Genomic DNA, 20,650 nt, shown 5'->3' with positions numbered 1-20,650 from the left:
ACCACTACATAACTAGCCATTTTACCTTTGTCCAGTCAGTTAACTATCTGAGCTTCAGTTTGTTCACCTATAGAATTGGGATAACAATGTCTATCTCACATGTGCTAACTCTACACACACATACACACACACAACTGTTTCCTGACTTTAAAATACCAAACTCATTCTGAAAACTGCTACCGAAGTAAGGCTCAGAGATATGTGGCAAGGCAGGGAGGGGGAGATGAACAGATGCCATCAGGCCTGGTCTATGAGAGTGTCACAATGATATTAGCATTTGCAAGTGCTAGCACAGAAGCATCGGGGAGTGGCAAGAGAAGACATCAATATATTGGGGTGCTGGAGTGATCCATAGCCCTGATCGGAAGTCCCAGTTACCCAGACAGTAGCAAACTGGTCCTTCTCTCCCCTTCCCTTACAGTTGTAGATTTCTGCAAACAGAACAACGGGGGCTGTGCGAAGGTTGCCGTGTGCTCCCAGAAGGGCACAGCCGTCTCCTGCAGCTGCCCAAAGGGCTACAAAGGGGATGGCCATAGCTGCACAGCGATAGACCCCTGCATGGATGGCCTCAACGGTGGGTGCCACGAGCATGCCATCTGCAAGATGACTGGCCCGGTGAGTTGCTCTTCTGCAGGGAAATTCAGGAGCAGCTCCCTAGCCTCACCCAGTCTTGTTTCTGCACCTACCTTGGAGCCTTGGACGCCACTCGGCCTCTTCCTAAGCTTTCTTCCCTACTCACTCTACTTCTCATTGAAAGCTGGCTGGCTAAAGGCAAAGTGGTATCCTGGACAGAAAAAGGACGTTAGTGGAAAACTGGTGAAATACGTCTGTTTATTTCATTGTAATGTAGCAATGTTGATTTCTTGGTTTTGACAAATGCACCATACTATGTAAAGGGTCACATGAGAGAAAATTGGGTGAGGAATATGTAAGAACTCTATGCTATCTTTGCAACTTTTCTATAAATCTAAAATTATTGCAAAATAAAAATTAATTAAAACAAAAAAAGTTGGTGGGAAGTGGCATGAAAAGTGCTGGTTTGGGCCATCGCTCAAGTCCTTTGGGAATGGAATCCTTGCTCTGTTTATCTGTTGGAGAGAGCCTTGGAAGATCATGCCTGTTACTGGTTACAAGCATGGACTTGGAATCAGACAGACTTTGAGTCTAACTCCAGGACTTACAAGCTGTATGGTCTTGGGCAGGCTCCTTAACCTCTCTGGGCTTCAGCTTCCTCATTTATAAAGTGGGTCTAACTTATAGTACAGACTCCATAGGGTTGCTGCAAAGAGAAAATGAGCTTATTCATTGATTTAAGAAGTGGTTGTTCTTAAATACTATGTGCTGTAGGTGCCAGGGCACAGCAATCAAAAAGACAGGCATGGCCCCAGCTTTCCTGCAGTGTTCTAGTTTGCTAATGCTGCCTTTTCACAAAGCACCAGAAATGGATTGGCTTTTATAAAAGGGGGGCTATTTGGTTACAAAGTTATAGTCTTAAAGCCATAAAGTGTCCAAGGTAACGCATTGACAATTGGGTACCTTCACTGGAGGATGGCCAATGGTGTCCAAAAAATCTCTGTTAGCTGGGAAGGCACATGGATGACGTCTGCTTGCTCCCAGGTTGTGTTTCAAAATGGCTTTCCCCCAGGATATTCCTCTCTAGGCTGCAGTTCCTCCAAAATGTCACTCTCAGTTGCTCTTGGGGCATTTGTCCTCTCTTAGCTTCTCTGGAGCAAGAGTCTGCTTTCAGCGGCCGTCTTCAAACTGTCTCTCATCTGCAGCTCCTCTCTCAGCTCCTGGGCATTCTTCAGAGTGTCCCTCTTGGCTGTAGCAAGCTCGCTCCTTTTATCTGAGCTTGTATAGGGCTCTAGTAAACTAATCAGGGCCCACACTGAATGGGCATGCCCACGCCTCCATGAAAATTATCCAATCAGAGTTATCACCCGCTGTTGGGTGGGGTGCATTTCAATGGAAACAACCTAATCCAAACGTTCCAAACTTAATCAACGTTAATATGTCTGCTGCCACAAGGTTGCATCAAAGAACATGGCTTTTTCTGGGGGACATAATATATACCAACCAGTATATGCAGCATATGTACAAGTGGAAGGAGAGGGCAGTATTCAATACAAGAAACAAATGCACAAGACACTTTTAGAGAGTGCAAAGACCCAAGAAGTACATAGATCAGGCCCATGGGAGAGAAGGGTCTACTTTATTTAGGGCAGACAGGGAGGTGACATTTGAGCTGAGATGTAAAGGATGACAACATTTCTTCATGAGCCTGTACAAAAATAAGTCAGAACAGTCATTTCATTCCCACTGGACAGGAGAGGTATATCCTTTTGGTCCTAGGCGGGATGGTGGTCCCCACTTTTGGTCCTAGGCGGGATGGTGGTCCCCAGGGCACTTGGGGAGTCCTAGGGTCCTGGGGTCCTAGAGAAGGGACTTTTTCATCCTTTTCCACTCTCTCCCCACAGGGCAAGCAGAAGTGTGCATGCAAAAGTCACTACGTGGGAGACGGACTGGACTGTGAGCCGGAGCAGCTGCCCCTTGACCGCTGCTTACAGGATAACGGAAAGTGCCACGCGGATGCCAACTGTGCCGACCTCCACTTCCAGGGTCAGTGAGGTTAGGGGCTGCTGCGGTCTTCAGGCCTGGGAAGGGACACAGACAAGAGAAAGAAAGAAACAGGGACCAAACAGCCCATATGTGGCCCAGGACCCAGTGGAGATGGTGGGCCTCGGCTAGCAGAGAGGAAGATTACCTCAGAACTGGACCTTGAGCCGTCAGGGCCTGGAGGGAGCTCAAAAGTTGTTGATCATGGATTTTCCTGGTACTTGGTTTTCCCAAGTTGCTTGGTAACCCTTGTTTCCGTTGATTGGAATTGATTCTCAGAGGTATAGGTTAGGGTATTAAATAACAAAGAGGAACTGCCTGCCACATGCAGAAGCCAATTCTGAGCAGTTGTATTAGCAAAGTAGTACATTGCTTGGCATATACCCCCATTTACTTCCAGGGATGATTTGAATGGAAATGATAAACCCACGGGTATAATAAAACAATGAATCACAACACACAACATTTAAAAAAAAAAAAAAAAACAGGTAGTATGTGCAGAGGTGCAAGTGGAGGGCATTTTGAACCTGATGGAGGAGAGCCATGAAGGACCCACAGTGTGTTATTGCGACTTAGAGCTGACCAGTATTTATTGGCGGGCTTGACTGGGGCTGGGTTTCTTTTACAGACACAGTAATTTTAGTGAGGTAGTTTTTATATATCTCAGCTATTTAATTAACACCTGTTAGGTACCATACCCTGAGAATCCTCAAATCCTTTTGGGGGATGAGGTAGAGGACGATAAGGAGGGAAAAATACACAGAATATATGAAACCTTTTCTCTTCTTGCAAGAAGATCCCCAATGTAGCTGAGGAGCTTTTTAAATTAATAAAACAAGGAAAGGAAGCAGTAAGAGAGAAGACAGCAATTTATTGTGTACTGATGGTGCAGCTAAGGCCAAAGGGCAAGTTCAGAAAAGGGAGAGATCCTAGGTGAGGTGAGCAAGGGAGTTTTCAGAGAAGCTTAACAGAGGCCTGGGACGGTGGTGGAGACTGGACAGATGTTTGGATCAGGGTAAACACCGAGGAGCCCGCAAAGAGTAGGGGTGGCTTGGGCAGAGGGGAGAAATCTTAGGGGTCAACTGACAAGGACAAGGCAATGAGGAGACAACTAATATCAAGGCTGTGGACCCAGGGTGACAGGGTCTCTACTGGGAAGGCGGTGGGACTAGGGAGAAAAGGGCGCATGGTGGACAGAGAAAGTAAAGACAGGGAAAGGTCTAAGGTGATGGAAGGTTTCCATCCTGGGAGGCCAAACCCCACAGAAGGGCTGGGTGAAAGCAGGTGGGGAGGGAACGGGATGAGAAGTTTGAAGAGCTGGGTTGGGACTTTCTGTGTTCGAGGTAAATGTGACTTCCAAGCAGAGAGATCTATAGGCAGTTGCCATTTAAGATGGGGACAAACTTGAGCAGTTGGACTTGGGATGTTGATATGCAAGTCATTTGCCTCAGGGAAGGTGAAGTCAAGAAATGCATGGTGTTTCCTTCAAGGCAGGATTCATTTGGCCACTGCTGCCTGCCCCCAGCACTCGCTCACAGGTGGAAATCTCTTCAGCTCAGGGAACGTCTTCCCAATTCTCGAGGGCTTTTCTCTTCCGCTTTCTTAAGAATTGAGAGAAGATGTTGGTCGTGATACTAAGTGACTGGGCATCCATCCTTCTCGGTGGTTGCCCTGAGCGAACGGGGACAGCATTGGATGCACGCCCCGACTTTCCCTCTGGGCAGCTGACAGAGCCAACACCCATTCAGAAGCAGCTGCCCACTTACTTGGTTCAGAAGAGGGCAAACCAGTTCAGCCTTCTTGGCCACCAGTGTTGCAATGTGTGCCAAGAGCCTTAAAAATATTCACACCAAGTCTCCAGGGCTCCACTTCCAGGAGCCCATCCTGCGGAGATAATCTAAGAATTGAATAAAGATAAACGTATCCATCCCCACATTACATAAGATCAGAAAAGAAGAGAAATAATGTATACATCTAACAGTAAAGGTACAACCAAACATCCTGCTGCACATCCACTCAAATGCGCTATTAAAAATTGTATTGTCTTAGCAAAGAGACAAGGAAAAACATGTTTCTGACTTTCCCCAGGTATCACAGTGTCAAATGTTTGCATTTCTGATAAGGCTGACAAGATCATATGACCTATGTACTGTACTGTTGGGCTATGATCAAACAAACAAACAAAAAAACTTGAACTTAGCCTTTTTTGCTGCAGAAAATGTCCTTTCAGTGGCATTTTATGCTGGACTTGACAATATAAGAATGTGACTTGGCTCTTGAACTATTTCTGGTCTCTGTACTCAATTGTCTGGCTAGAAAAGATATCAGCTATGAAAAGAAGACAAAAGTCTTCCAGCCTTGTAGCTGGAAAATAACCAGAAAACTTTTTTTCAAAAGGCACAGTGGTGATCAGAAAACACGCAGAGTCCTTGGCGGAAACTCACTTTAATGTATTTTTCTTAACAGTTGTGAAGCTCAGAAAAATTATTAAATTATAAGCATCAGCGGAAAAATCATGTTGCCAAAGAAAATTTGTTTCATTGGAAAATAATCACGATTTAATGTTACATTTTTAAAAGATTTCTAAAAATATGTAGTATGCTATCACATTTGTAGTACTTATATAACCTGTAAATGAACAGAAGAAAAGAACGGAAGAGTAAGAAATTCTGTCAAAATTTGAAGTTACAAAATTTAAATAAATAAAATTAAAATTCTGGAAGAAAGCATACCAAAATGTTAACCAGGGAGTAATGATTATTTCTGGGGAGTAGGATTGTAGGGGAATTTTTGTTTATTTCTTTTTTACTTTTCTGTATTGCCCAGATTTCTGCAATGAACCTGTGCTATTTTTATGATTAGAAAAGAAATACATTTTTTAAAGGCTACATCTCCAAGAGGAAGTGACTTCCCAAGACTCCCTGAGATGTAGCCGACCTGCCGTTTTGAAAATTCTTCCAAGTTCCTTTGCTGGGTTGCCAGGGCTGCAAGCACTGCCCTCCAGGCCTGCTGACCCAGACAGTTTTCTCCTTCCTGTTCTAGACACCACCATTGGCGTGTTCCACTTACGCTCCCCACTTGGCCAGTATAAACTGACCTTTGACAAAGCCAAAGAGGCCTGTGCCAACGAAGCCGCAACCATAGCAACCTACAACCAGCTCTCCTATGCCCAGAAGGTGGGTCCCAGTTAGAGGGTGCTGTCTAGTTAAGGTCTGGGGGCAGGATCTGTGGGGGAGGAGGTGCAGACTCTTCTTAAGCAGGGGGTGTTTAGTCTGTTGCCTTCTCTAAGGGGAGTGCCGGGAGCTCCTGGAGCAAAAGTGCAAACTCATCACATCCAGTTATGCAACATCTCTAATGTGGCAGGCAAGGTGCAGGGAACTTCATTCGTTAAGATTCTTGTCCATCCTTATGACATCCCTGAGAGGTGGGTGTCACTGTTCCCATTTTTTAGACAGAGAATCCAAGCCTCTGAAAGGTTAAGTCAGGTGCCCAAAGTTGCCCAAGCAAGAGTTGGCAGAACTGGGATTCAAAGGCAGTTCAGACTCCAAAGGTCTGTTCTGAACCATGACATCCAACTGCCAAGGCAGAGGTAGAGATGGAAAGTGCATACTAATGGCCGGAAACTAGGAAGAGATCAATCACCACAAGTTTCTCTCTGACATTGCAAAGCTGCCGAATTTCTCTGGGATAGTTATAGCTCCCTGCAGCTGGCGGGCCATGGAGAGAGGAAATGGGGATTGCCCCAGCTCACAGCCAAAGCTGAATAGGAAATGAAGCTCTCTCGTCAGGGCTACTCTCTTCTGAGCTCCTAATGCAGAAGGCACCTGCCTACATGTCCAATTGGAAAGGCCAGCACCTTGGAATCATCTGCTGGTGATTTCTCATGCTGGCAGGTGTCACATGGGAGTGGAGGAGGCGGCTGCCAACATGGCGTGATTTTAGGGTCCTGCCTCCGGCCTCCAGCACTACCTCCATTCCTCCATCCCGCTATCTTTCTTCACACCTGACATGTCTTAACCAAGGAACAAATTTGATGCCAGGACCCAGCATCCTGGAGAGTCTGAATCTCTGCATTCCCACTTGTAGCTGTGTGGCCCAGATCAAGCCACTGAACCTCTGTCAGGACAGACTGAACCCTCTGTCTTACCTGGACTAAGGGTAATATGTGTGAATTACTTGCACAGGGACTGACACATAATAGGAACTCCATTTTTAAGATTACAATGAGCTCTGGAGTCAGATTGTGTGGGTTTGAATCCAGCCCTGCCACTTACTGGCTGTATAACTTTGAGCAAGTTACTTAATTCCTCTTTGCTTCAATGCCCTTAGTTTTACGGTGGGGATAAAGTAGTTCCTACCTCATAGGGTTGATACAAGAGTTAAAGATGTTGATGCATGAAAAGCCTTTGCAACAGAACCTGGCCCAGAGTAAGCCCTCAATAGGAGTTAGTTACTATGATGATGATGGTGGTGATGATGATGATGATGATGAATTATAGTTCTATCAATCCATAAGCAGAAGAATCCACACCCAGGGATACATGGCTGATAGCAAATCCATTCCCTAGACTAGAGAAAAAGGAATGGAGTATGGAGCACTCAGACACCTATAAGAAAGAAAGGGCAACACTTTCATTCATCCAGTGGCTCAATCAACAGAAATTTAATGAGCAACTACTGTGTGCCAGGCACGGGAGGTACCATGGTGAGCAAAATGAGACATGGCCCGCTGACTCCATGCAGCCTGCTGGGGGGATCAGACATGAACCAGATGACCCCACCGTGGTGCTGTCTGTGTCTCCACAGGCCAAGTACCACCTCTGCTCGGCCGGCTGGCTGGAGGGGGCGCGAGTGGCCTACCCCACGGCCTACACCTCCAAGAACTGTGGCGGGGGCCTTGTTGGGATAGTAAACTACGGATTGAGAAACAAGAGTGAAAAGTGGGATGTTTTCTGCTACCGGATGAAAGGTAACTGCCCAGCTGCATGGCGGGTTGCAGGCCGACAGCTGCTGAGCCATCCGCAGCCCAGCCCATCCATCTCCAAGGGTGAGCAGGGGTAGCTCAGGCTCCTCTCTCACTCTGTGCTCCTGCCCTCCAGATGTGAACTGCACCTGCAAGGTGGGCTACGTGGGTGATGGCTTCTCATGCAGCGGGAACCTCCTGCAGGTCCTGATGTCCACCCCTTCGCTCACAAACTTCCTGACAGTATGTACCAAGTCCACTTGGTTTCAGCCTGGGGCGGGCTTGCTTCAGAGCAGGTATTCCATGGGGTGAGCCTGGAAAGGAGGCAAAGGCTCACACGAATAGTTAAGAGCATGGGCACTAGGTTACACTGCCTGGATTTGCAGCTTGGCTTTGTCACTTACATATGGCATAACTTAAAACAAGTGACTTTCCCTCCCTGGGCCTCAGTTTCCTCCTGTAAACTGGGGATGGGATGAGGATAGCACCAATTTCATAGGTTAGTTGTGAGAATTAAATTAGTTAATATTTCTAGAGCTCTTAGACCCAATGCCTGGCTTTGTAACTTATTAAGCAAGTTACTTTCCTCTCTGGGCCTTGGTTTTCGCATCTGTAAAATGGGAATGATGTTTCCTAGGGTCATTGTGAGAATTAAATTATTTGCTATTTGTGAAGACCTGTGGACAACACATGGAAAATACTACATTTGGCTTTAGCTAATATTATTATCTCTGTTTGGACCTCAAGAAGTTTTTGAGTCTGGTCTGCAGGGAAGAGATGCTCCTCTGTCCTCCTAGTGAAACGGTCAGGGTGGGTCACAGTTAGCCAAGCCTGCCTAGTGATCACCCAATGAACCAAGTTTTCAACACAGAGCCAATGTGTATTTTATACTGCATTTAAATTCACTTTAAAATTCTCCAAGTTATGTGCAATGAAGAGAAAGACCCATTTGGAGAAGGATTTGGTGTTGAGAGAGTAAAGAGCTGAGCTAATGATAATAACACAGTTAACATTTTGTGAGCATTTACTTTGCACTGGCCATCTTATTAAGAGCCCTTTGCTAGCATGTTTCATTCAGTCCTCAGGATGTAAGCTCTGTGAGGTAAGGGTTTTCTCTGCCTTGATCACCATTGAATCCCTGGCACCTCAACGATGGCTGGAACATAGTATGCACTCAATAAATACTTGTTACAGGAATAAATCCTCACAAAACCTATGAAGTCGCTTCTGCTACTATCCCCATTTTGTAGATGATGAAACTGAGGCTTAGCAGGGTCATTATAGCCTAACAACCCAGAACTGGGCTCAAATTCAGATCCCTCTCATCCACTATGGTGGAGAACATAACGCAGCCAGTGACTAGAGCCAATATTCCCATCAGAGCCAGACAGTCAGTGGCCTCAGGAGAAGAGGGTGCTGGGCATCAGCAGAGGGTTCCCAGGATCAGGGCAGGAGTTAAGACCAAAGACCCCAAATGGGGAGTCTTTGTCCACAGCCTAAAGGTATCCTTATAACTGGCCTAAATATCAGGGTTACCATAAACACACTAAAGATAAACCCTCGAACTGATGTTTCTACCGTGTGGGAGCTTGGTCAGTAACAGCATTTCAGGAAAAAGTTCTGTGTCAGGAGAAAACCCACTGACTGTTTGCCCTTTGGCAAATGACTTAACTTCTCTGGGCCTCCATAGCACTGCCTGCAAAATAACCAAGTGGGTCTGGGTATTGCAATTTCTTAAAATTCATTCATTTGTTCAGTGACTGTTTACTGAGCAATTATTATGTGCTTGAGATACTTCTGTGAGCAAAATAGCAAACAAACAATGAGCAGGATAAGCAAGTAAATAGTATTGAATGCTGGAAGGTGATATATATCCTATAGAAAAAGAAAAAGTAGAGCAGGGGGTGGGATAGGGAGGGGAAGGGGCACCACAGTGTTCCAGTTTTGCAGAGCTGGATGCGGGAAGGCCTTCATGAGATGGCATGTGAGGAAAGTGTGAGCAGAGGTGGGGGAGTTCACCATGTAGACTTGGAGGAAGAAGATTCCAGGTAGAAGGAATTGCCAAGCAAAGGACGAAAGCCAGGAATGTCCTGGGCAAGTTTGAGCCACAACAAGGAAGCCAGTGTGGCTGATGCAGAGGGAGAGAGAGAGGACGTGAGTCACAGTTGCCCGATATTAGGACTTTGACTTTTCCTCTGAGTAAAATGGGGGCCATTGCTGGATTTTGATGAGAGGAGACTCAAGGCTTCACTTATGTTTCAAAGGACTGTTTGGAGAATAGCGAAGGTGCTGGGAATCGTTTATGATTTGGTTATGACTTAGGACCACAGAATTAGCTGAGGAAAAGAAAATACCCCTTAGAAGAAACAGCAGAGGCATAGTGGCCTGCATCAGGGCAAATGTCAGGTATATTCTCAGGTGGGTGATGGCCTTGAGGCTCTCTGCAGCCACCCCAGCCCTCAAGCACCAGGCCCCGGGCCAGCTGGTCCAGCTGACAACTTCCTTCCTCTCCCCAGGAAGTGCTGGCCTACTCCAGGAGCTCAACCAGAGGCCAGGCATTTCTGAAACACCTGACAGACCTGTCGATCAGCGGCACTCTCTTCGTGCCACAGAACGGCGGGCTGGGGGAAAATGAGGTGAGTCAGGTCCCTGGAGTCAGTACTTTAGACGAGGCTTCTCAACAGTGTCAGTTACCTATTGCCACAGTAATGCTGTGTGGAAAGTCGCCCCAAAACTCAGTAGCTACACATTTATTTAGCTCAGACATCTGCAAATCAGCTGGAAGTTCTGGTCCTGGCCGGGCACGCTCACATGTCTGAGGTCAGCTGGGTGTCGGCTGATCCGGGCTGGCCTGTTCCCAGGCTCTGCTCCACGGGGCTCTCCTCTTCCAGCAGGTTAGTCCAGGTGTATTCTTGTGGCAATGGCAGAGGGCAGGAGTGGCAAGAGCAGGCCCAGTCCCATCAGTGTTTGGTCACATCAGTTAATGAGCCACTGGCCCACCGGATCACTTGGCTGAGCACAGACTCAGGGTGGGAGGCACGCCAACCTTCTTATGTCATGGCAACATAGAGGAGTTGGGAATATTTATTCCACCTGCCCTCAGGCCACTGGCCTACAGGTTCTGACAGCCCCAGGCCCTGCCCACTCACCCAAGAGCTGAGAGCACAAGACCTCTGCCCACTGGTAACCTACTCACAGCCCACTCTCTCCAGCACCGCATTGGGAATTCCTACTTCCAACAGTAAAGATATTTCAGTGCGCCATCCTAGCTGTAGGTGGGCCTCTGGCAGAGTCCAGAAAGCCAGAAAGCCTGAGAAAAACTTGACAGTTCACAATCTCTGCATGGAGGCAGAAAAACCAAGGCCATGAGATATGATTAATTTTCTAACTGTCATCCGTATATTTAAAAGGAAAAGAATTTTACTTGGCCTTTAGAGATCACTCTTGTGTTTCTCCTTTCCTCTCAGACCCTGTCTGGGCGGGACATCGAGCACCACTTTGCTAATGTCAGCATCCTTTTTTACGATGACCTCATCAATGGTACCGTCCTGCAAACAAGGCTGGGAAGCCAGCTGCTCATCACGTCCAGTCGAGACCAGCTCCATCCGGTATGAAAAGCCTTCCAGGACTTACTGTGCCTAAGCACTATTTAGGGGTACCCATGCCAGCCTCACCAACCTATTGGGAAAACTGGAGACAAAGCATGCAAAGTTCCAGGTACACAGTAGGTGCTTAGGAAAGGGCAGCCATTATAATGTGAAAGCAAACTCATGTAACAGGGATGGTGTTAACTGCACATCACAGCACACTGACTTTAGACAGACCCTACCCCTTGAGAAATAAGCCCATCAACAGTCTTCTCATTTCCCTAGAAGGAGACCAGGTTTGTCAGTGGAAGAGCCATTCTGCAGTGGGACATCTTTGCCTCCAATGGGATCATTCATGTCATCTCTGGGCCTTTGAAAGCACCCCCTGCCCCTGTGGTGAGTATCCAAGGTTCCTGGAGGCACCCAGCATCCACTCCCCAAGAGGCAAACTGTTGCTGGAAGCCCTGCCCACCCCCCTCCTCCTCCGAAGACTAGAAGGGCCTCCTGCATCAAGGCAGCTGGCTCCACGGTGCCCAGTCCCAGGCCTTCCCATCCCCACTCCCAGGCAGTAACAGTACAGCGCCCATCACTATGGATGTTTGTCAAATGAAAGAGGCAGGATGGGCAATGGAGAAGCCACTGGAAGGGAAATGAGAAACTCAGGGTTCTGGTTCTGGCTCCTCCACTTTGTAGCGTGTGAACTTGGACACATCCCAGAGTATCTCTTAGCTCCCATTTTCTCACCTCCAACATGGGGTTCCTAGTGTCTGCCTCCCTGGGCTCTTGGGAGGACTCTGAGTTAATAGTGCGAAACATTTAGAACAGCCCCTGGCATGCAGTATCTGCTGTATAAGGGCTGACAGTGGTGGGTAGTGTTCTGACTTTTTCCCAAAAGCGTGAGGGAGGGGTGAGCACGGCTGGCTGCCGGGAAGTCCCATAGCCTAGTGGGTAAGAACATAAGCTCTTGAGCCATCCTGGGTTCAAAGCCCACCTCGGCCACTCACTAGCTGTGTGATCTTGAGCAAGGACTTAAGCTCTCTGTGCCTCAGATCCCCCATATAAATGGAACAGTAATAATTGTCCCTGTCTCTTGGGATATTAGAATGTTTAAGTGGGTTATTTCATGTAAGGGGCTTAGAACAGACCATGGCACTAATAAGGACTGGACACACAAACTATTTTATCATTATTTTATCGTAACTGGTTCCAAGATGCCTTGGGCCAGCAAGAATGGGTAGGCCCAGGAAGGGCACCTCTTCTGGGAAGTCACCAGTTTTAAGTATTGACCCATCCCCCTTCTCTGGCCAGACTTCAGCCCATGCCGGCTTGGGAACCGGGATATTCTTTGCCATCCTCCTGGTCATTGGAGCAATTGCTTTGGCTGCATATTCTTACTTTCGGCTCAACCGGAGAACGATCGGCTTCCAGCATTTTGAGGTAAGAAAGAGGAAAATGGGATGGGGGTCCTCTCAGAAATCCTACCCCTGGCTCTGAGCCGCTTCAGCTGACTGGGGATGCAGCTACCTCACCAAGCACCCCCTCAGGGAGCCCCTCAACCCCGGCACAGACTTCTTGTCTCCTGAGAAAGTCTCCTGCGTCCAAGAGGAGCCCCTGGGGCAGCCCCAAGCGCCCCCTCCTGGCTGAGACAGGGCCTTGGTGAGGAGGGCAACGGGCTGCCAGTAGCGCAGAACCTCCAAGCCCCCTGGCTCGGGCCCCCAGTACCCGGTTCCACAGGAAGGCAAAGGCACCAGGCACCCAGAAGTTACTCTCCCCTTTGGAGGAGCCACTGGCCAAGCACCCACCACCATTGGCTTGGGCTTCACACCTGATTCTGAGGGCTGGGGGTCAGGGATGGGGCCTTGTACAGCCAGAGGCCTCACACTGCAGCCAGCAGAGCACACTTCAGTCTATTGGAATAGCTGAGTCCACGTCCAGATCAGCAGGAAGCTCTTGGCTGACCGTGTGTGTGACCCTGGGAACCAAGTCACAGCAGCAAAGTAGCTGAGTATTCTCCTTCTCCCTTTTGTGCTTCATGCTCCTTCCCCGCCCACTCCTTCCTTCTGCTGCCTCTTCAAGACACATCTGCTAAGAAACTCTGCAGAGCCCCCAAGCAGCAGACCACTACCCTCCAGCAGATAGCACACATATTTAAAACCTCTCGGGGCAGTTTTGAAAACATCATGATTAGCCAAAGTGTGCAAGCTGTATGACCTTTTATACGAAGTTCAAGGACGGGCAACATCACTCCGGGGTGATAGACATCAGGAGAGTGGTTACCCTGGATGGGGGAACTGGCGGGCAAGGGGCACGAGGGTATTGAGTTCTGAGTCTGGCCCCTCCACTTCGTAGCTTGTGACCTTGGACACATCCTAGAACATCTCTGAGCCCCCCATTTTCTCATCTCCAACATGGGGTTCCTAGTGCCTGCCTCCTTGGGCTCTTGGGAGGACTCTGAATTAATAAATGTAAAATACTTAGCCCCTTGCACGCAGTGCCTGCTGTTTAAGGGTTGACGGTGGTGGGTAGTGTTCTGGCTTTCTCCCAAAAGCATGAGGGACGGGTGAGCTCAGCTGGCTGCCGGGAAGTCCCATAGCTTAGTGGGTAAGAACATAAGCTCTTGAGCCACCCTGGGTTCAAAGCCCAGCTCGGCCACTCACTGGCTATGTGATCTTGGGCAAGGTCTTAACTTCTCTGTGCCTCAGTTCCCCCATATAAAAATGGAGCAATAATAATTGCCCCTGTCTTATTTCATGGAAAGGGCTTAAAGCAGGCCCTGGCAGTGGGAGGATGGAAATCTCTATACTGATCTTGGTGGTGTTACACTGGGTTGATACATATAAGAAGTCATGGAACTGGACACGTAAGATCGGTGTGCTCTATTAGAAGTAAGTAAGAGCTCAATAAAGTACTGTTAAAAGGAAAAGCTCCTGGAGCCTGGGGTCCGTGGCTTGCTTGACCTCCCAATTTGGATTAGCTGCTCTTTGGGGACAGGCCTGGCTGTCAGCCTTAGTGTTTGTCTTTCCAAACAGTCGGAAGAGGATATCAACGTTGAAGCTCTCGGCAAGCAGCAGCCTGAGAATATCTCGAATCCCATGTATGAGAGCACAACCTCGGTTCCGCCAGAACCTTCCTGCGACCCTTTCGCAGTGAGTTGCCATTTCTATCTAGGGATGGGTTCAGCTGGGTGCAGAACAGTGTCATTCAGCAAATCTCAGTGGAAAGCTTTGCACCAAGAAACACTCACTTCTAGAGCGTGACTCGGGGCAGCCAGCCTGTAAAAGCCAGTGTTGCTCACTGGCTGAAGCCAACTTGGTTGGTCAGGATTCCTGGGTTCTTTTTGGTAGATGGAGGAAGCCTCCCATCATTAGAGGCAGGAGAGAGCTGCAGGTCACCCCCATCTCAACCCATGACCAGATGAGATGTCACAGTGAATACAAGCCTCGGACTGAATCCTGCCTCCCAAGCAAACATCTATGAGACAGCAGACACAAAATAAGGCATAGGCCCTATAAAAATGTTCTTTCCTTTAGCTGTCCTTTGAACTTACATGATTTCATTGTTGTCCAAGATTCTACCCTGTGTTGTCAGAACTACTTGACATTGATGAGGACTTTTATATCTATATAAAAGGGTGAATGGCTCTATTCTGGTCTTCCAAGAAGTGACCATTTATTTCTAGAGTTGATGGTCCTTGAGTTTAGTTGGGTTGGGGACCCCATGGATACCTTCAACCCAGGGACCCTGTGGCAGGGGGTGCCATGCACATTGGATTTGGAAGGTATATCCTGCTGCAGTTTATTACCAGTTCTAGATCGAGAAGTTAGGGATTAAACTTAATTTTTTCTTTTATATAAAAATCAGAAAAGTTAACAACCAGTATGCTTAGTGTCCTTGTTTATTCAGCAGACTCTGAGCTGCCAGTGTCCATCAGGTCCAAAGAAATACTTGAATCTTGACCTGTGTGGATATATACTCCTTGGCAATATTAACCGAAGCCAGAGAGCTACTGTAATTGCTTTAACGTACAGATGCTATTTTACCCCAACACTGCACTATAGTTACTGAAGTAAGTGGCACTGAAGGAAACTTCACAAAAAATGTTTTCTTGTGCCATTTTTAAGCTTGTATGGTTCAATGGGTATTATTGTTTTTCTGAAATAAACTAAAGATAAATATCTTGTGGGTCTTAGTGCCAGAGATAATTGATTTAATTTATTTGCCATTGATTGAAAAATAATCAGACCACAAATCCTATTTTGTTTTTTAATCCAACCCATGTAAAAATTTGTGGTCCAAATTGAAAGGGTGGTAAGTTCAGTTAAATTGCATTTATTAACTAATAGTTTATTTCTGGAAGCATTAATATGTTGCAATCAATTATTGTGCTTATTTAAAAAGCAGGAAAAAAAAAAGTCATACACCCTGATAATGAGCTCCATACCATCCCAGCGGTCTGTCGTCTTCTAGGGGCTCTTCGGCAACATACCTGAGAGACTCACCTGGGGCAGGTGAGAGGTATCCTAGAAGCAGGACTCAATTAAACCGTCTTTTCAGACCAGGTGATAAAAATCTTCCAGTAACAGGAATCCCAAGCCTGGAGTTCCATCCCAAAGGATGACCAGAGTCTCTTGATTTTTATACTGAAGCGTGGTGTGCCTGTATAGTATTTGTAGCCAAACCAGACATCTTGTATACCCCTAGTCTCACCCTTGGAAAACCACTTCCAACATGCACTATGCTACTTAAAGCCTCCATGCTGATCAGGGCTAAAGACAGCAGAAGGCTTGGGTTGGCTGCCTCTGGAGCGTTGGCTTCTGCTTAGACTTTCTCAAATGCTAAAGAACCACTCCTGGTTCAGGAGAATTTCTAACCTGAAAGAAGTTTCTTATAATCATATTAATAGCTGCCCTTTATGGGGTGCTTCCATCTTGCTAAATGCAGTATCTAATTTAATCCTCACACCTCCCTACATGGCAAATAGTATTGTGACCCTTTACAGATGAGGAAAATGCAGCAGAGGTTAGGTGGATTGCCAGATTGCCCAGAGCTGCAGGGCTTCTAGCACAGAGCCTGCCCCAGAACGTGCCCTGAACTTCCATCCAGCTCCATACCACAAGCCTCAAGGACCGCTCCTACCCTGCGGGTGTTCACACGTCTCAGACTTATGGCCAAAAGAAATGATGAACCTAGAAGGGTTAAACAAGCAGAGCATCCCACTTCCGAGTGTTTCACAGACCTCTCTTTCTCAGGACTCTAACGAACCGCAGTCTGACAGCAACGACCCCCTAGGGGGGCTTTGAGGACCCAGACCTCAGCCATCACCTCCTCAAGAAGGCTGTCAACTGTGAATTCTCAGCCCCAGTTGCCTTTGGGGAAGGGAAGTTCCTTCACCATTTTAAAGGATGAAGCACTTGGAAGCTACACCTCTTCTCTTTGGTTAATCCGTGGGGGTGGAGGGTGGAGGTGGGATTTTGTTTCTCTGGGTGAAGGACCATGTAGTAACATGGTTCCCAGCCATCCATCAGCAAAGGGTGTCTTCTCCCGCCTCTGGCCCTCCATTGCCCTCCTCTATACCTTTCAGATGGCACTAATTACATTCTGCCCTTCTTATGGGTATCTGTGAGCTTGTCCTATTTCCCTGTTAGACTGTAAGCTCCAAAAGGCAGGACCTGGGTCTCATTCATCTTTGTATCCCAGCACCTGGCACAGTGTCTGGCACATGAAATGTGCTCATTCAATGTTTATGGAACAGAAATAAAGTCAAACAGAACAAATCTAGTGTTTGGGGAAACAAAAACTGGTCACCACAGGAGGAATAGAACATTGAAGGCAAAACCCACATATTAGAGCTAATCAGAGCCTCAATTAGTCAACGTCTGCCTTATGGAATTCTTTCTTAATGCAGTTTCTTGTCTACTTTAAGAAGACATGATGACCACAATGAGATGCCCCTTCACACCCATGCCAATGGCTGTAATCACAAAGATGGACCATAACAAGTGTTGGCGAGGGTATAGAAAAATAGGAACCCTTGTACGTTACTAGCGGGAATGTAAAATGGAGCAGCCACTTGGGAAGCCAGTTTGGCAATTCCTCACAAAGTTTTAACACAGAGCGACCATATGCCTCAGCAATTCTACTCCTAGGTCTCTATCAGAGAGAAATGAACACGTATGTCCACACAGAAACTTGTACACGAGTATTCACAGCAGCATTATTTATAATAACCAAAAAGTAGAAACAGCCAAATGTCCATTGGCGGATGAATGGATAATCCAATGTGGTATATCCTTGCAAGGGAATATTATTCAGCCCTATAAAGAAATGAAGTATTGTTAACATGCAATAACATGGGTGAACCTTGAAAACAGTATGTTAAGTGAAAGGAGCCAGGTACAAAAGGCCGCGTGTTATATGATTCCATTTTTCCCAGAATAGGCAAATAGAGACAGAATCTAAGTTAGTGGTTGCCAGGGACTGGAAGGAGAGCAAGTGGGGAGTGACTGCTAAATGGGTGTAGGGTATCTTTTTGGGGTGATGAAAATGTTTTGGAATTCAGTAGTAAATAATGGTTGCACCCCCTTGTAAACATGTTTTAAAAAACCACTGAGTTGTAGACTTTTAAAGCGTGAAACTTGGTACAGCGCCCCTGGGGACCGCCGACCCCCATTGTGTACTTACTTCCTTGGGGCATTTAAACTCATCTCTCTGGGATGTCAGAATTAAATGGTCTCAGAGATCACCGGGTCCAGGGAGCATAAGGATTTGGAGGTGCCCCATGACTCCCCAATACCCTATGAGGAAAGCTGGTCTGCTTTTTATCTAGTTTATAAATGGTCTTCTTCATGAGACTATTTGGGGTGAGGAGTCCAGGGATGGCAAAAAAAAAAAAAAAAAAAAAGGTTTGCAAGCCACTGACCTAACCACACTTTTATGGATGAGAGGCTGAGGCCAGGTAACTGTGAGGCGAAGTTGCAGGTGACACTACTAGATGGGATGTGGCTGGAAGAACTGAGGATCCCCCTCTCCCAGCCCAGGGCTTTTTTCCTCCCCACAGCCCCTGACCCAAAGCCCATGTAGCCACACACCTGGGTCTTGGCAATACAGGTCAGTTCCCCCTTTTGCTGTACAGGAGGATCCTTTGCAACCTCACCGTGTTGATGTCAGTGTTTAGCCTGAGTTCATAAAATCTATGGCCTTAATCCAGTTTGCATCATTTTATTGGAACTCAGGACAGAAAACTCTGTTTAAACTTAAAGTTCCTTAGCACCTTTATTCTGAACATCCAGGAAATAAAGTCCCCAACTGGAAATTGCTTTCTCAAATGAAAGGGTGCAAAGCAAAATCGGGGTCCTTCCAACATGAGTCATTTGCTGAGCTGAGAAGGGTACAGTCCACTGCCCTGGAGAGCAGCAGGCAGGTCAAGGTGGACAAAGAGGAGAATAAAGAAAACATCCTAAAGGACATTTCCCAGTCAGGCTTCTTATTTGCAGGGGTTCCAGCCCTGAGAAGCCAAGCCATGTTTGTGTGTGCACCTTCGTTCGAGCCGCCTAGGATTTACAATCAGAAGAAATAGGTTCAACTGTAGGCTCCCTCGCCCCACAGTTGAGTAAATTTAAACCAACCTCACCAGGTTAGTGAGAATCAAGTGTCAACAAAAGAAGAGTGCTTTGTAAACTGTAGGTAGGCGTTGCTGTAGCAGCAAAAAATCTTTATCTTGTGAGTATCAGAAAACCCAACTCTAAATTGGCTTTAACCATGAGAGGCGTTTATTGGCTCCTCTAACTGGGAGGCCCAGAGGACGGGGGCTTCCCAGTTGATTCCTTTCAGGGACTCAATGATGTCATCAAAGACCCCAAGTCTTCCAGGCTCCACTCTGCCTTCTGAGGGTTGGCTTCATACCACAGCAGGTTTCCTTAGGGGGATAAGCTGGCCTTATGTGTTCCAGGCTTCACATCCACATGGTGCACCATGCAGGAGAATATCCTCACAGGAGCTGGTTCCAAAGAGGGGGGACACTTCTTTCCCAGACACTCCCCCAGCAAACCACCCCTGGAGTGTGAAAATGCTATGTACCAATTGGCTTGGGCAAAGTGGATGGGGCCCCCCTTATTGGCTTAGCCCAATCAGACCCACTCAGTCAGCCCCCCAATGACTGCCTGATCCCTCTCAAGTGTCCTCAAAGCTCACAGAACACAAACTTCCCTGCAGTGTAGCGAGGCGAATGAGATCTGTTGTGGGCCCTCTGCTTGGGGTAGCAAGCACTGATATTAAGCGACAATTTCGCCTTTCCCACTCTTGACGACATGCTCCTCCATTCCTGAGTGCCGGGACAGGAGTCAGTGGACGGTTGAGCTCCCACAAGGGTGCCCTCCAGGGAGCAGGGTCCTTGTCTGCGTGTCTAGTTCCTAGAATAGTGCTCAGCATGTACTAAGCCCACAGGAAAGATCTGTGCAATGAATGGAGCTCAAAGGAGGGTTGGGTCAGTGGGAACCACCCCACAGGAATGCAGCAAGTCAAACGCTGGGCTCATGGACCGCTTACCCTTTGTTACTCCCCACCTCATGGACGCCGGACTCACATGGGGGGACAGGACAAGGCTATGGCTGCTGGACAACCTCACACTGCCAAAGGCCTCTCTATTAAGGCGGGATGTGGACCGTGAGCCTCTACTTGAAAACTCTTCTGGTCTTAGGAGCAGGGAGAGCAGCTAGGGAAAATAATCTCATCCAGCTGCTTACAAAGAAATTTCAAAACATTTTTTTAACTACAAAGATGTTTGCTTAATTACTATAATTACCTTAGAAGAAAGGACTTGTCCAAGGTGCATCAAGGTTGACAGCTTCTTCTTCCTGTGCCTTTGATATTTTTTTTATTTGGAGAAAAGACATGCCAAGTATTTGGGGCAGGCAGACCCGGGCTTCTCAGAGTCCTTGAGGAGTTTTAAGTGTGCAGCCAAGAAGCCATCTCTCCAAACCTGTGGTTCTTGACCCAGAGTGCTGTTTTCCTCAGTATTTTGTAACCCCTCCTTTAGTAACATGAAATGTAATTCAAGATAACATCACCTACCTCCACATGTAATTTTTTAAAAAATCAATGCAATGTCCCATAAAGGAAAAATAAAGTAACTTACAATAAGATAATATGAACTCAACAGGTAAATTCTCATCTCAGGCATAATGATACTAAAAGGCATAATGAAGATAATTACAGCTTCTTAAAACAAATTTGGATTTTAGAGAAGACAATAGTCAACTAATTATTGACTTTAAAAATTGACATTTTGAAATAAGGAAATAAGTATCCTTATATCTGTACATCAATGGAATCTCCATGAAAATGACAAATACAAATACAAACTGACATGTGTATTTGACTAGCAATTGAAATACCAGGAGTGGCGTTTGGTGAGCAATTCTTTGTAAAGTTCTGAATAAACAAAAGCTAAAAAAATCTTCCCTTGATTTACACACAGCTGCACTTC

General features: G+C 46.8%; 1 protein-coding gene across 2 annotated transcripts in view; it reads left to right on the top strand.

Annotated features, from left to right (window-relative positions):
* The window catches only part of STAB2 (stabilin 2), a 163,146-nt gene extending 145,553 nt beyond the window's left edge, over nt 1-17,593 (top strand). Inside the window, exons 59-69 of one of the 2 annotated variants that reach the window (XM_037847099.1) lie at nt 422-615; nt 2,478-2,619; nt 5,659-5,792; nt 7,423-7,585; nt 7,716-7,822; nt 10,096-10,215; nt 11,047-11,187; nt 11,455-11,562; nt 12,475-12,603; nt 14,196-14,312; nt 16,416-17,593. In XM_037847099.1, coding sequence (XP_037703027.1) covers nt 422-615; nt 2,478-2,619; nt 5,659-5,792; nt 7,423-7,585; nt 7,716-7,822; nt 10,096-10,215; nt 11,047-11,187; nt 11,455-11,562; nt 12,475-12,603; nt 14,196-14,312; nt 16,416-16,466 — 1,406 coding nt within the window. In that variant the 3' untranslated portion in view covers nt 16,467-17,593. Of the gene's footprint in view, nt 1-421; nt 616-2,477; nt 2,620-5,658; nt 5,793-7,422; nt 7,586-7,715; nt 7,823-10,095; nt 10,216-11,046; nt 11,188-11,451; nt 11,563-12,474; nt 12,604-14,195; nt 14,313-16,415 lie in introns of both variants that reach the window. The other variant, XM_037847098.1, reaches the window with a different exon arrangement.
* Nucleotides 17,594-20,650: the final 3,057 nt, after the last annotated feature.

The sequence above is a fragment of the Choloepus didactylus genome, chromosome 8 (assembly GCF_015220235.1).
Source record: "Choloepus didactylus isolate mChoDid1 chromosome 8, mChoDid1.pri, whole genome shotgun sequence".
NCBI classification, from domain to species: domain Eukaryota; kingdom Metazoa; phylum Chordata; class Mammalia; order Pilosa; family Megalonychidae; genus Choloepus; species Choloepus didactylus.
The sequence above is the reverse complement of the archived record's forward strand: the minus strand, read 5'-3'. Positions and strand labels throughout refer to the sequence as shown.